General features: G+C 37.0%; 1 protein-coding gene across 1 annotated transcript in view; it reads right to left on the bottom strand.

Annotated features, from left to right (window-relative positions):
• Window positions 1-13295, bottom strand: part of DMD (dystrophin) — a gene marked incomplete in the record, with an annotated part of 2117027 nt that overhangs the window by 1423323 nt on the left and 680409 nt on the right. The window contains 2 exon segments of the mRNA XM_018043695.1: window positions 9639-9746; window positions 9874-9975. Coding sequence (XP_017899184.1) covers window positions 9639-9746; window positions 9874-9975 — 210 coding nt within the window.

The raw sequence follows: 13295 nt of genomic DNA, 5'->3' as shown, positions 1-13295 counted from the left end.
TGTGGAGAACATTTAGGGAGCTGATCACTGGCTAGATTGGTCTCTCTCCTTTTTACTCCCCCTCCTCTCCTCCTGGTCACCACTATCTCCTTCCTCCCTCTTCTCTTCTCTTCTCTTCTCTGAGGAACTCCATGAACCTCTCTGAGTATTCCAGACTGTGGAAAGTAAGTAGGGAATTGATTACTGGCTAAACTGCTCTCACCTCTTTTGATTCCTCCTCTTCTCCTCCTGGTCACCTCTATCTCCCTCCTCCCTCTTCTCTTCTCCATGTAACTCTGTGAATCTTTCTGGGCATCCCTCACTGTGGAGAATCTTCTCTCCATTAACCTAGATGTTTTATCAGTGGTGCTGTAAGGATGGAGAAGTCTTGAGGCTACTGTAAGAATAAGACTGAAAGCCAGAGGTAGAAGGCTTAAATCCCAAACTTGAGAACACCACAAAACTTCTGACTCCAGGGAACATTGATCGACAAGAGCTCATCCAAAAGCCTCCACACCTACACTGAAACCAAGCTCCACCCAAGAGCCAACAACTTTCAGAGTAAGACATACCAAGCTAATTCTCCAACAACGCAGGAACATAGCCTGCGTTATGTGAGCACAGAAATACAGGCAGCCAAAAGTCACACCAAACCCATAGACACCACAAAATTCACTACTGGGCACTTCTCTGCACTCCAGAAAGAAGAGATCCAGCTCCACCCACCAGAACACTGAGGCAAGATTCCCTAACCAGGAAGCCTTGAAAAGCCACTTGTCCAACCCCACCCACAGGGAGGAACCTCCACAATAAAGAGGAACCACAAACTTCCAGCATAAAGAAAGGCCATCCCAAACACAGCAACCTAAACAAGATGAAAAGGCAGAGACATATTCAGCAGGTAAAGGAACATGATAAAAGCCCACCAAACCAAACAAAAGAGGAGGAGATAGGGAGTCTACATGAAAAAGAATTCAGAAAAATGATAGTAAAATTGATCCAAAATCTTGAAAACAAAATGGAGTTACAGATAAATAGTCTAGAGACAAGGATTGAGAAGATGAAAGAAAATTTAACAAGGACCTAGAAGAAATAAAAAAGAGTCAATCAATAATGAATAATGCAATAACTAAGATCAAAAGCACTCTTGAGGGAACCGACAGTAGAATAACTGAGGCAAAAGATAGGATAAGTGAGGTGGAAGATAGAATGGTGGAAATAAATTAAGCAGAGAGGAAAAAAGAATTAAAAGAAATGAGGACAACCTCAGAGACCTCTGGGACAATATTAAATGCCCCAACATTCAAATCACAGGAGTCCCAGAAGAAGAAGACAAAAAGAAAGGCCATAAGAAAATACTTGAGGAGATAATAGTTGAAAACTTCCCTAATATGGGGAAGGAAATAGCCACCCAAGTCCAAGAAACCCACAGAGTCCCAAACAGGATAAACCCAAGGCAAACACCCCAAGACACATATTAATCAAAATAATGAAGATCAAACACAAAGAACAAATATTAAAAGCAGCAAGGGAAAAACAACAAAAAAATCACAAAGGGATTCCCATAAGGATAACATCTGATCTTTCAATAGAAACTCTTCAAGCCATAAGGGAATGGCAGCACAAACTTAGAGTTATGAAAGAGAAAAACCTACAACCCAGATTGCTGTACCCAGCAAGGATCTCATTCAAATATGAAGGAGAAATCAAAAGCTTTACAGACAAGCAAAACCTCAGAGAATTCAACACCACCAAACCAGCTCTTCAGCAAATGCTAAAGGATCACTCTAGACAGGAAATACAGAAAAGGTGTATAAACGCAAACCCAAAACAACAAAGTAAATGGCAATGGGATCATACTTCTCAATAATTACCTTAAATGTAAATGGGCTGAATGCTGCAACCAAAAGACAAAGACTGGCTGAATGGATACAAAAACAAGACCCCTATATATGCTGTCTACAAGAGACCCACCACAAACCTAGGGACACACACAAACTGAAAGTGAAGGGCTGGAAAAAGATATTTCATGCAAATGGAGACCAAAAGAAAGCAGGAATAGCAATATTCATATCAGATAAAATAGACTTTGAAATAAAGGCCATGAAAAGAGACAAAGAAGGACACTACATAATGATCAAAGTATCAATCCAAGAAGAAGACATAACAATTATAAATATATATGCACTCAAATATGAGCACAGCAATATGTAAGGCAAATGCTAACAAATATGAAACAGGACATTAACAGTAACACAGTAATAGTGAGAGATGTTAGTACCCTACTCACACTTATGGATAGATGAACTAAACAGAAAATTAGCAAGGAAATACAAACTTTAAATGATACAATGGACCAGTTAGACCTAATTGATATCTATATCTAAAACAATGAATTTCACCTTTTTCTCAAGTGTACACAGAACCTTCTCCAAGATAGATAACATCCTGGGCCATAAATCTAGACTTGGTAAATTCAAAAAAATTGAAATCATCTCAAGCATCTTTTCTGATCACAATGCAGTAAGATTAGATGTCAACTACAGGGAAAGAACTATTAAAAATACAAACATATGGAAGCTAAACAACACACTTCTGAATAGCCAACAAATCACAAAAGAAACTAAATATGCAAAGAAATGAATGAAAATGAAAACACAACAACCCAAAATCTATGGGATTCCCCCGACTAAGGTCCATCTAGTTAAGGCTATGTTTTTTCCTGTGGTCATGTATGGATGTGAGAGTTGGACAGTGAAGAAGGCTGAGCGCCAAAGAATTGATGCTTCTGAACTGTGGTGTTGGAGAAGACTCTTGAGAGTCCCTTGGACTGCAAGGAGATCCAACCAGTCCATTCTGAAGGAGATCAGCCCTGGGTTTCTTTGGAAGGAATGATGCTAAAGCTGAAACTCCAGTACTTTGGCCACCTCAGGCAAAGAGTTGACTCATTGGAAAAGACTCTGATGCTGGGAGGGATTGGGGGCAGGAGGAGAAGGGGACGACAGAGGATGAGATGGCTGGATGGCATCACTGACTCAATGGACATGAGTCTGGGTGAACTCCGGGAGTTGGTGATGGACAGGGAAGCCTGGTGTGCAGTGATTCATGGGGTCGCAAAGAGTCACACATGACTGAGTGACTGAACTGAACTGAACTGAAGGGGAAGGTTCATAACAATAGAAGCCTACTTCAAGAAACGGAAAAAAAATCAAATAAATAACCTAACTCTACACCTAAAGCAACTAGAAAAAGAAGAAATGAAGCACCCCAGGGTTAGTAGAAGGAAAGAAATCATAAAAATTAGGGCAGAATTAAATGCAAAAGAAACAAAGGAGACTATAGCCAAAATCAACAAAGCTAAAAACTGGTTCTTTGAGAAGATAAATAAACTAGACAAACCATTAGCCGGACTCATCATGAAACAAAGGGAGAAGAAATAAATCAACAAAATTAGAAATGAAAATGGAGAAATTACAAGAGACAACACAGAAATACAAAGGATCATAAGAGACTACTATCAGCAACTATATGCCAATAAAATGGACAACTTGGAAAAAATGGACAAATTCTTAGAAAAGTATAACTTTCCAAAACTCAACCAGGAAAAAACAGAAAATCTTAAGAGACACATCACAAGCAAAGAAATCAAAACTGTAATCAGAAATCTTCCAGCAAACAGAAGCCCAGGATCAGATGGCTTCACAGCTGAATTCTACCAAAAATTGAGAGAAGAGCTAACACCTATCCTACTCAAACTCTTCCAGAAAATTGCAGAGGAAGGTAAACTGCCAGACTCATCCTATGAGGCCAACATCACCCTAATAACAAAACCAGACAAAGATGCCACATAAAAAAACTACAGGCCAATATCACCGGTGAACATAGTGCAAAATCCTTAACACAATTCTAGCAAACAGAATCCAACAACATATTAAAAAGATCATACATAATGACCATGTGGGCTTTATCCCATAAAACAAGGATTCTTCACTATTCGCAAATCAGTCAATGTGGTACACCACATTAACAAATTGAAAGATATAAACCATATGATTATCTCAATAAATGCAGAGAAAGCCTGTGACAAAATTAAACATCCATTTATGATAAAAAGCCTCCAGAAAGCAGGCATAGAAGGAACATATCTCAACATAATAAAAGCTATATATGATAAACCAACAGGACACATTATCTCCAAAGGTGAAAAATTGAAAGCATTTCCCCTAAAGTAAGGAACAGACAAGGGTGCCCACTCTCACTACTACTATTCAACATAGTTTTGGAAGTTTTGGCCACAGCAATCAGAGCAGAAAAAGAAATAAAAGGAATCCAAATTGGAAAAGAAGAAGTAAAACTATCACTGTTTGCAGATGACATGATCCTCTACATAGAAAACCCTAAAGACTCCTCCAGAAAATTACTAGAACTAATCAATGAATATAGTAAAATTTCAGGATATAAAACCAACACACAGAAATCCCTTGCATTCCTATACACTAACAATGAGAAAACAGAAAGAGAAATTAAGGAAACAATTCCATTCACCATTGCAACGAAAAGAATAAAATACTCAGGAATATATCTACCTAAAGAAACAAAAGACCTATTTATAGAAAACTATAAAATACTGGTGAAAGAAATCAAAGAGGACACTAATAGATGGAGAAATATACCATGTTCATGGATCAGAAGAGTCAATATAGTGAAAATGAGTATACTACCCAAAGCAATCTATAGATTCAGTGCAATCCCTATCAAGCTATCAATGGTATTTTTCACAGAGCTAGAACAATTTTACAATTTGTATGGAAATACAAAAAACCTCGAATAGCCAAAGCAATCCTGAGAAAGAAGAATGGAACTGGAGGAATCAACTTGCCTGACTTCAGGCTCTACTACAAAGCCACAGTCATCAAGACAGTATGGTACTGGCACAAAGACAGAAATATAGATTAATGGAACAAAATAGAAAGCCCAGAGATAAATCCATGCACCTATGGACACCTTATCTTTGACAAAGGAGGCAAGAATATACAATGGAGAAAAGACAATCTCTTTAACAAGTGGTGCTGAGAAAACTCGTTAACCACCTGTAAAAGAAGGAAACTAGAACACTTTCTAATATCATACACAAAAATAAGTTTAAAATGGTTTAAAGATCTAAATGTAAGACCAGAAATTATGAAACTCCTAGAGGAAAATATAGGCAAAACACTCTCTGACATAAATCACAGCAGGATCCTCTATGACCCACCTCCCAGAGTAAAGGAAATAAAAGCAAAAATAAACAAATGGGACCTAATTAAACTTAAAAGCTTTTGCACAATGAAGGCAACTATAAGCAAGGTGAAAAGACAGCCTTCAGGATGGGAGAAAATAATAGCAAATGAAGCAAATGACAAAGAATTAATCTCAAAAATATGCAAGCAACTCCTGCTGCTCAATTCCAGAAAAATAAGTGACCCAATCAAAAAATGGGCCAAAGAACTAAATAGACATTTCTCCAAAGAAGACATACAAATGGCTAACAAACACATGAAAAGATACTCAGCATCACTCATTATCAGAGAAATGCAAATCAAAACCATAATGAGGTACCATCTCACACCTGTCAGAATAGCTGCTATCCAAAAGTCTACAAACAAGAAATGCTGGAGAGGGTGCGGAAAAAAGGGAACCCTCTTACATTGTCGGTGGGAATGCAAACTAGTACAGCCACTATGGAGAACAGTGTGGAGATTCCTTAAAAAACTGAAAATAGAACTGCCATAAGACCCAGAAATCCCATTGCTGGGCATATACATCAAGGAAACCAGAATTGAAAGAGACATGTGTACCCCAATGTTCATCACAGCAGTATTTGTAACAGCCAGGACATGGAAGCAACCTAGATGTCCATCAGCAGACAAATGGATAAGAAAGCTGTGGTACATATACACAATGGAATATTACTCAGCTATTAAAAATAATGCATTTGAATCAGTTCTAATAAGGTGGATGAAACTGGAGCCTATTATACAAAGCAAAGTAAGTCAAAAAGAAAAACACCAATACAGTATATTAAAACATATATATATATAATTTAGAAAGATGGTAACAATGACCCTATATGTGAAACAGCGAGAGACACAGATGTAAAGAACAGACTTTTGGACTCTGTAGGAGAAGGCGAGGGTGGGATGACTTGAGAGAATAGCATTGAAACATGTATATTACCATATGTGAAATAGATTGCCAGTTCAGGTTTGACGCATGAGACAGGGTGCTCAGGGCTGGTGAACCGTGATGACCCTGAGGGATGGGATGGGGAGTGAGGTGGGAGGGGGGTTCAGGATGGGGAACACATGTCCACCCATGGCTGATTCATGTGAATGTATGGCAAAAACCACAATATTGTAAAGTAATTAGCTTCCAATTAAATTTTTAAAAAAATATATGGGTGCTATAATCAATGCCATTTTGTTTGCTTTAATGTTTTTCTTATTTTCCAAAACATGATATAAGCCCCTTCTATGTGAGGATAATTATTTCTTGTGCTACTCTTGTATTTCTCAGAGAATCTAATGAAGTTTATTTTAGACATATTAGATTTATGAAACTTAAGTTTATTCTAGAACTATACTATTTATAATTTTACAGAACATTCACAGGTACTTTTCAGTGCTATATTTAAAATTTTTACTATAATCTTATTCCAGGTATGTTATACTTTTTCAAAGAGTACAATCCTGTTTCAAAACACAAAGTTCAAACTTTACCTACATATTATAAAATCAATATTTATGTCCTTCCAAAATTCATATTTTGAAGGCCTAACCTTCCAATGTTATCATATTAGGAGGTGGAGCTTTGGGAAGGTAATGATGCTTAGATGAGGTCATGACAGTAGGGCCCCCATGGTAGGATTCTTCTTGTGTTCTAAGTCGCTTTAGTTGTGTCTGACTCTTTGTGACGCTAGACTGTGGTCCACCAGGCTTCTATGTCCATGGGATTCTTCAGGCAGGAATGCCAGAGTGGGTTGTCAGGCTCTCTTCCAAGGGATCTTCCCAACCCAGGGATTGATCCTGAGCCTTTTATGTCTCCTGTGATTAGTGCCCTCATACAAAAAAGAAGGGATACCAGAGCTTCCTCTGTCTCACCAGGAAGAGGCCCTCACCAACAACCAAATCTTCCAGCACCTTGATATTGTTCTGCCCTATTTCTAGAACTATAAGAAATAAATATCTACTGTTAAAGTCATCAATCTGTGGCATTTTATTACAGCAGCACAAGCAGACTAAGATAGGAATTGGGAACAAGAACTGGTGTCTCTTGTAACAAATACCTAAAAATGCAGAAACAGCTTTGAACTGGGTCATGGGTAGAGGGTGAAAGAGTTTTGAGGTACATGCTTGAGAATGTCAAGATTGCCATGAAGGGCAACTCTGGTGAGGACTCAGGGAGAAAAAAGTCCTCTGGTGAGGACTCAGGGAGAAAAAAGGAGAGCTGGAAAGAAAGTTTCCATCTTTTTAGAGAATACATAAATAATCATGAATAGCATGTTGGTGTAAATATGGATGGTAAAGGCCATTCTGTTGGGGTCTCAGACAAAGTAAGGAACATATTGGCCAAGGGAGAGAAGACAATCCTTGTTATAAAGTGGCAATGAACTTGACTGAGTTGTGTTAATGTTCTAGTATTTTGTAGAAGGTAGAACTTGTGCATGATGAAATGGGATATTTAGTTAAGAAATCTGATGTCTTTGGGAAATATTTAAGCAAAGTGTGAAAGGAACATCATGGTTTCATCTGAATGCTTAAGGTAAAAACGCAAGAAGAGAAAAATCAGTTGAAGAAGGAACCGTTTAACAAAAATGAACTGGAACTTACGGATTTGGAAAATTCTCAGTCTATATCCACATTGGAAAAAAAATGAGAAAGGATGTTTAGATGTGAACACTAATGGGTGTGGTTGATCTACTATTTGATGAGGATATTAGTGTGGATGTGAACTAGAGACCTAATCAGCTCTCTGATCAGAAGCCAGGGTACAGATGTATACATTATGGATACATGACTATGAAGCCATGGATACTGTAATATACTAATAGAAACTGCCAGCTGGGACTAATGGAAACAAAAAAAACTGGATGGATTGAAGGAAGGCTGTGAACACATGCATTCTTCCCATCAAGAAAAGAGAAGAATGATATAGGTGATACAAAGACATCAGGGCCGCCACCCCTACCGTAGGCCCAAATGGCAGAGCCAGTTCCTCCTGGGTTTCAAAGGGTGGGGCCACCTCTCAGGTTTGGGGGGACAGGCATGCACGATGCCACCACCTAGTGCCTCAGGAGCAGCCACGACAGGGAGTCCTGTGAGTGGGACTGCAGCAGAGAGCCATGTGGGTGGGCAGTGCACTGTGATGCTGAAGAGGCAAGGCCATATTGTGGAATTCTGGGGGTGATGGTGCCACTTTGGCAGCCCTGGAGTGCAGAGAATCAGTCCAAAGAGGAATGTTCTCAAGCATTAGGAACGTACAGAATGGTTCTTGCTCTGTTTTAGACTTACGTGTGGCCTGTCTCCCCTTCCTCCCTTGCTATTTTCCCCTTTTCGAATGGAAATACCTATCCTATACCTGTCACACCACTATTTTGGAAACATATAACTAGTCTGGTTTCACAGGTTCATAGTTGGAGAGCTCAGCCTCAGACCTTGAGTCTTATTTGATTTAAATGATGAGACTTTGAACTTTACAATATATGCTGAAGAGTTGATATTGGGACTATATAAGTTATTTTGGGTCTGTTCAGATGGGATAAATATATTTCGCATGTGAGAAAGACACACATTTTGAGAGTCCAGGGGTATAATGATATGATCTAAATGATTGTGTCCCCAAAATATATATATATAGAAATTCTATACCCTCCAATATCATGGTATTAAGACATTGGGCCATCGGGAGGTAATTAGGTTTAGATGAGTTTATGACAGTGAATAATTTATGACATGTGAAGAGCTGACTCATTTGAAAAGACCCTGATGCTAGGAAAGATTGAGGGAAGCAGGAGAAGGGGACGATGGAGGATGAGATGGTTGGATGGCATCACTGACACAATGGACATGGGTTTGGGTAGACTCTGGGAGTTGGTGATGGACAGGGAGGCCTGGCATGCTGCAGTTCATGGGGTCACAAAGAGTCGGACATGACTGAACGATTGAACTGAACTGATGACAGTGAAGCCCCTATGATGGGATTCATGACCTTGTAAGAAAAGGCAGAGACATTAGAGTTTCTCTTTCTACTATGTGAGGAGAGCAATACTATTTGTTGTTGTTCAGTTGTGTCTGACTCTTTGCAACCCCATGGACTGCAGCATGCCAGGCTTCCCTGTCTTTCTCTATCTCCTGGAGTTTGCTCAGATTCATGGCCATTGAGTCAATGATGCCATCCAACCACGGCATCCCCTATTGCTCCCTTCTACTTCTGCCTTCAATCTTTCCCGCAATCATCTTTTCCTATTTTAATTAAGACAAGTAACAATATAAGTAAAGAGACTGATATAAGAAAGAAAAATGAATATTATGTTTAAGATTTAAACATTAGAAAGACCAAATAAGGATGTTAGTAGAGACTACTTTTTTTTTTAATAATATCAATAGCTAAAGAATACATACGGCCAGTTTTTGAAGACTTGATAACATTTCACTTTGATCCTTAAAGCCAGTTGTGGGAATCTTGTTCACTGCATCTTCTTTATCTGAAAGCCATGTACTAAAAAGGCACTGAAAGAAATAAAATAATTTCAAAAGAGAAAGAAGAATAATTATTAAAGTACATCATATATTTTTATGTACCCATTTAACATCTCTCCTTCTCTTTCACTGATACACTATCCCCCATGCAACTCACCTGCTCTTCAGTAAAACGTTGCCATTTGAGAAGAACATCTTGTAAAAGAACCCAGCGATCTTCAGTCCACCTACAGATGTTTGCCCACCGATCTCCCAGTACCTGGGGAAGAGAAAACCCACCACAACATCAGCAAATGCTTACCTGTTAACTGAATTTTATTAAAAAATGGTATGAATGATTTTTAAAAGTATCTAACTTTGAGTATCTTATGTATACTAGGAATTGTAAAGAGCACCTTTCAGCTTCTGCTTCTAATTATATAAGCACATGCCTTTCATTTGTCATTAGATTACTTCACTCTTGCACCTTATATAGAAAAGTAGAGATACTTACAAGAAGTATAAGGCAGATATCACACCACTATTTGAAATATCTACACAGCAAATATAAACAGGAAAAATATAAATGTAGAATGAAATAGGATTTGTCATTGATAATATGGAAAATGTATATCTTTCTTAGGTCTGAAAATATATGTCAAAAGAATAATAGTCTGGCTAAAAAATAGGATGTCAAAAGACTCTCATCTGAAGCAATCTTATATAATTAGAATTGCCTAATATCTTGATTGTAGAAGAATATTAGTACTGACTTAACACCATATCCACATGTGAATTTTTAAAGTTAACTGGATTATTATTACAAATATGTAAAGTCACTATTTCTCTAAACTGTTCTATTGAGAAAACTCAGTAGAGTAATAGTTTTCTGAGTAAGAGTTGCCCTGTCTTTAGCCTGTCACTAATACTAGTGGCTCAGTGGTAAAGAATCCACCTGCTAATGCAGGAGATGCAGATTCAGTCCCTGGATGGGGAAGATCCCCTGGAGAAGGAAATGGCAACCCACTCCAGTGTTCTTGCCTGGGAACTCCCATGGTCCGAGGAGCTTGGTGGGCTACAGTCCATGGGGTCACAAAGGAGCTGGACACAACTTAGTGACTAAACAAGAACAATATCTATATGCACATGCTATTTTAGTATGTAATATAAAATAAGCACTAATATTTTTTAGGTGAAAAAGTGTGTTATGATATTTGTACTGTTTTAAGAAATGTATTTATTTCAACACTATGAGGATGCACTTCAGAGTCTAAAATTTCAACTTTTTTGACTTCCTTATAAATAATAAAATTATTTACCCATAGATATTAGACCTCTAGAGCTAGAAGAATCTCAAAATACGGTATGTCTTATTTTGTATAGAGTAAGAACTAGAAAAAATGTTTGTTACTCATTTTTTACAAATATACTCAGTATCTAAGATAAACTTGATCATAATTTCTACATTACTTGATACTACACATTTGGATTGGTCCAACTAGAAAACTTTGACATATGATTCAGATAATATATATGTAATTAGCATCATGGCAAAACCCATCTATTCCTAAATAACTCAGAGACCTACTCTTTTTTTATTGTATTTAATCTACCACCTTTTAGAAAAGGAAGTCTCATACACAGGGGTAAGAAGTAAGCAATAAATGTTTTTCTACAATATTAAAATGATCATGAACTCAGATGCAGCTCAGTCACAGGTGAGTTTTCAGTTTTTCTTCAGAAATATCAAATAAAAATGTTATTACTTTCGAGCATAACATAAGTGATTTTGCATTTTTTATAGTTTCATTCTCTACTTGACCACTTTTGAATTACATTAGTTTATGACAGAAGCCTTAACACTGAAACAGTGATGCAAGATACCCAGGAAACGCGCTAACATAACTCAATGTATTCAATGTTAGCTGTTTAATTATTACAATTAAACTTTGGGATTTTTTTCTCAAAAACATATTAGAAATTATTTTAGTAAACTTCCTCGTTACCTTGTAAGGATGCATCAGATAAAATGGCATGTAGCATATCTGGTAATGGATTAGTTGTGGAAAAAAAAAAAAACCAGCTTCAAATGGAGAAATTCTTGCCCGTTAGCCATAAACTACACCATCTGCCTGATTTTACGATGCATATATAAAAGGTCAAATCGTGGGACATTTATTACAGGGCACCAACCCCAGTGGAGATGGGTGTCAAGGGCTAAAAGAGAAAATCAAACTGTAGCACCACCTTCATAAATGAAAGAAAATGAACTAAGACGTCTCAATAGATATACTATCTTCCCTCCAGTGCTACCAGACACACAAAGCTAGAGTCTAGCAAAGTAGTATCTTAGGTTTGCAATCTCATAGATAGAGCTTTTATAATTTATTGATTTTAGTAGGACATTGTATAAAACAAATTTACATAAAGACCTCTATACTAAATTGCTAAAGATTAAATTTACAGAAATTGCAAAATATACTGTGATACACTTTATACTATAGATTTTTCATTATTAAAAAACAATAGTAAATATTTTTTTATACAGTCAACCTAGTCAACACAACCTAGTTAAAACAACTATTTTAAGAATATTATTTCTATCAACAGACGAATAGATAATGAAATTTTGCCATTTGCAACAACATAGATGGGCTTGGAAGGCATTATGTTAAATGAAATAAGCCAGAAAGAGAAAGACAAATACGTATGATATCACTTATATGTGGACTCTTAAAAAAAAAAAAAGAAAACTAGTAAATATAACCAAAAAGAAGCAAATTCACAGATACAGAGAATAAATTAGGGGTTACCAGTAGGGAGAGGGGAAGGGCAATATAGGGGTAGCAACAAACTATTAGGTCTAAAATAAGCTAAAAGGATATATTGTACAACACAAGGAATATAACCAGTATCTTATAGTAACTACAAATGGAGTATAATCTTTAAAAATTGTGAATCACTATGTTGTACACCTATATTATATTATTATACATCAACTATACTTCAGTTAAAAAAAGATAAAAAGATTATCATTAAAAGTTTCCTTTGTATTCAAATAATCATAATAGATAACTTTTATAATTCCACTGAGGTTAAATATTTAGTCAATATTTAATTTATAGTTAAGTATAAGCTCTGATTCATTCATTCACCAATCATTAATTTATTTAAATAACATATTTTTGAACATACACTATGTGCCAAAAATGAACAGAATAAAGATGTTACGGACTGAACTGTGTTTGCCTAAAATTCATAAGTTAAAGCCCTACCGACCTCTACCCCAGAATGTGACTGTATTAGAAGATAGGACCTTGACAGGCAGGGCCTTTAAATGGGGCTTTTAAATTAAAATGAGTATGTTAGTGTGGACTCTAGTTCAGTCTGACTAGTGTCCTTATAAAAAGAGGAAATAAAATAGTGTCTTTAGAAAGACACTAGGGATGTATGGGCACAGAGGAGAGGCCATTGGGTGGACATAGCAAGAAGGCTGTCGTTTGCAAGGCGAGGAGAGAGGCCTCAGAAGGAATCAAACCTGCCAATACCTTGGACTTCTAGACTCCAGATCTGTGAGAAAACACATTTCTGTTGTTTAGG

This window comes from Capra hircus, assembly GCF_001704415.2.
Source record: "Capra hircus breed San Clemente chromosome X unlocalized genomic scaffold, ASM170441v1, whole genome shotgun sequence".
Taxonomy (NCBI): Eukaryota; Metazoa; Chordata; class Mammalia; order Artiodactyla; family Bovidae; genus Capra; species Capra hircus.
This window is presented reverse-complemented; position numbering and strand designations above follow the sequence as displayed.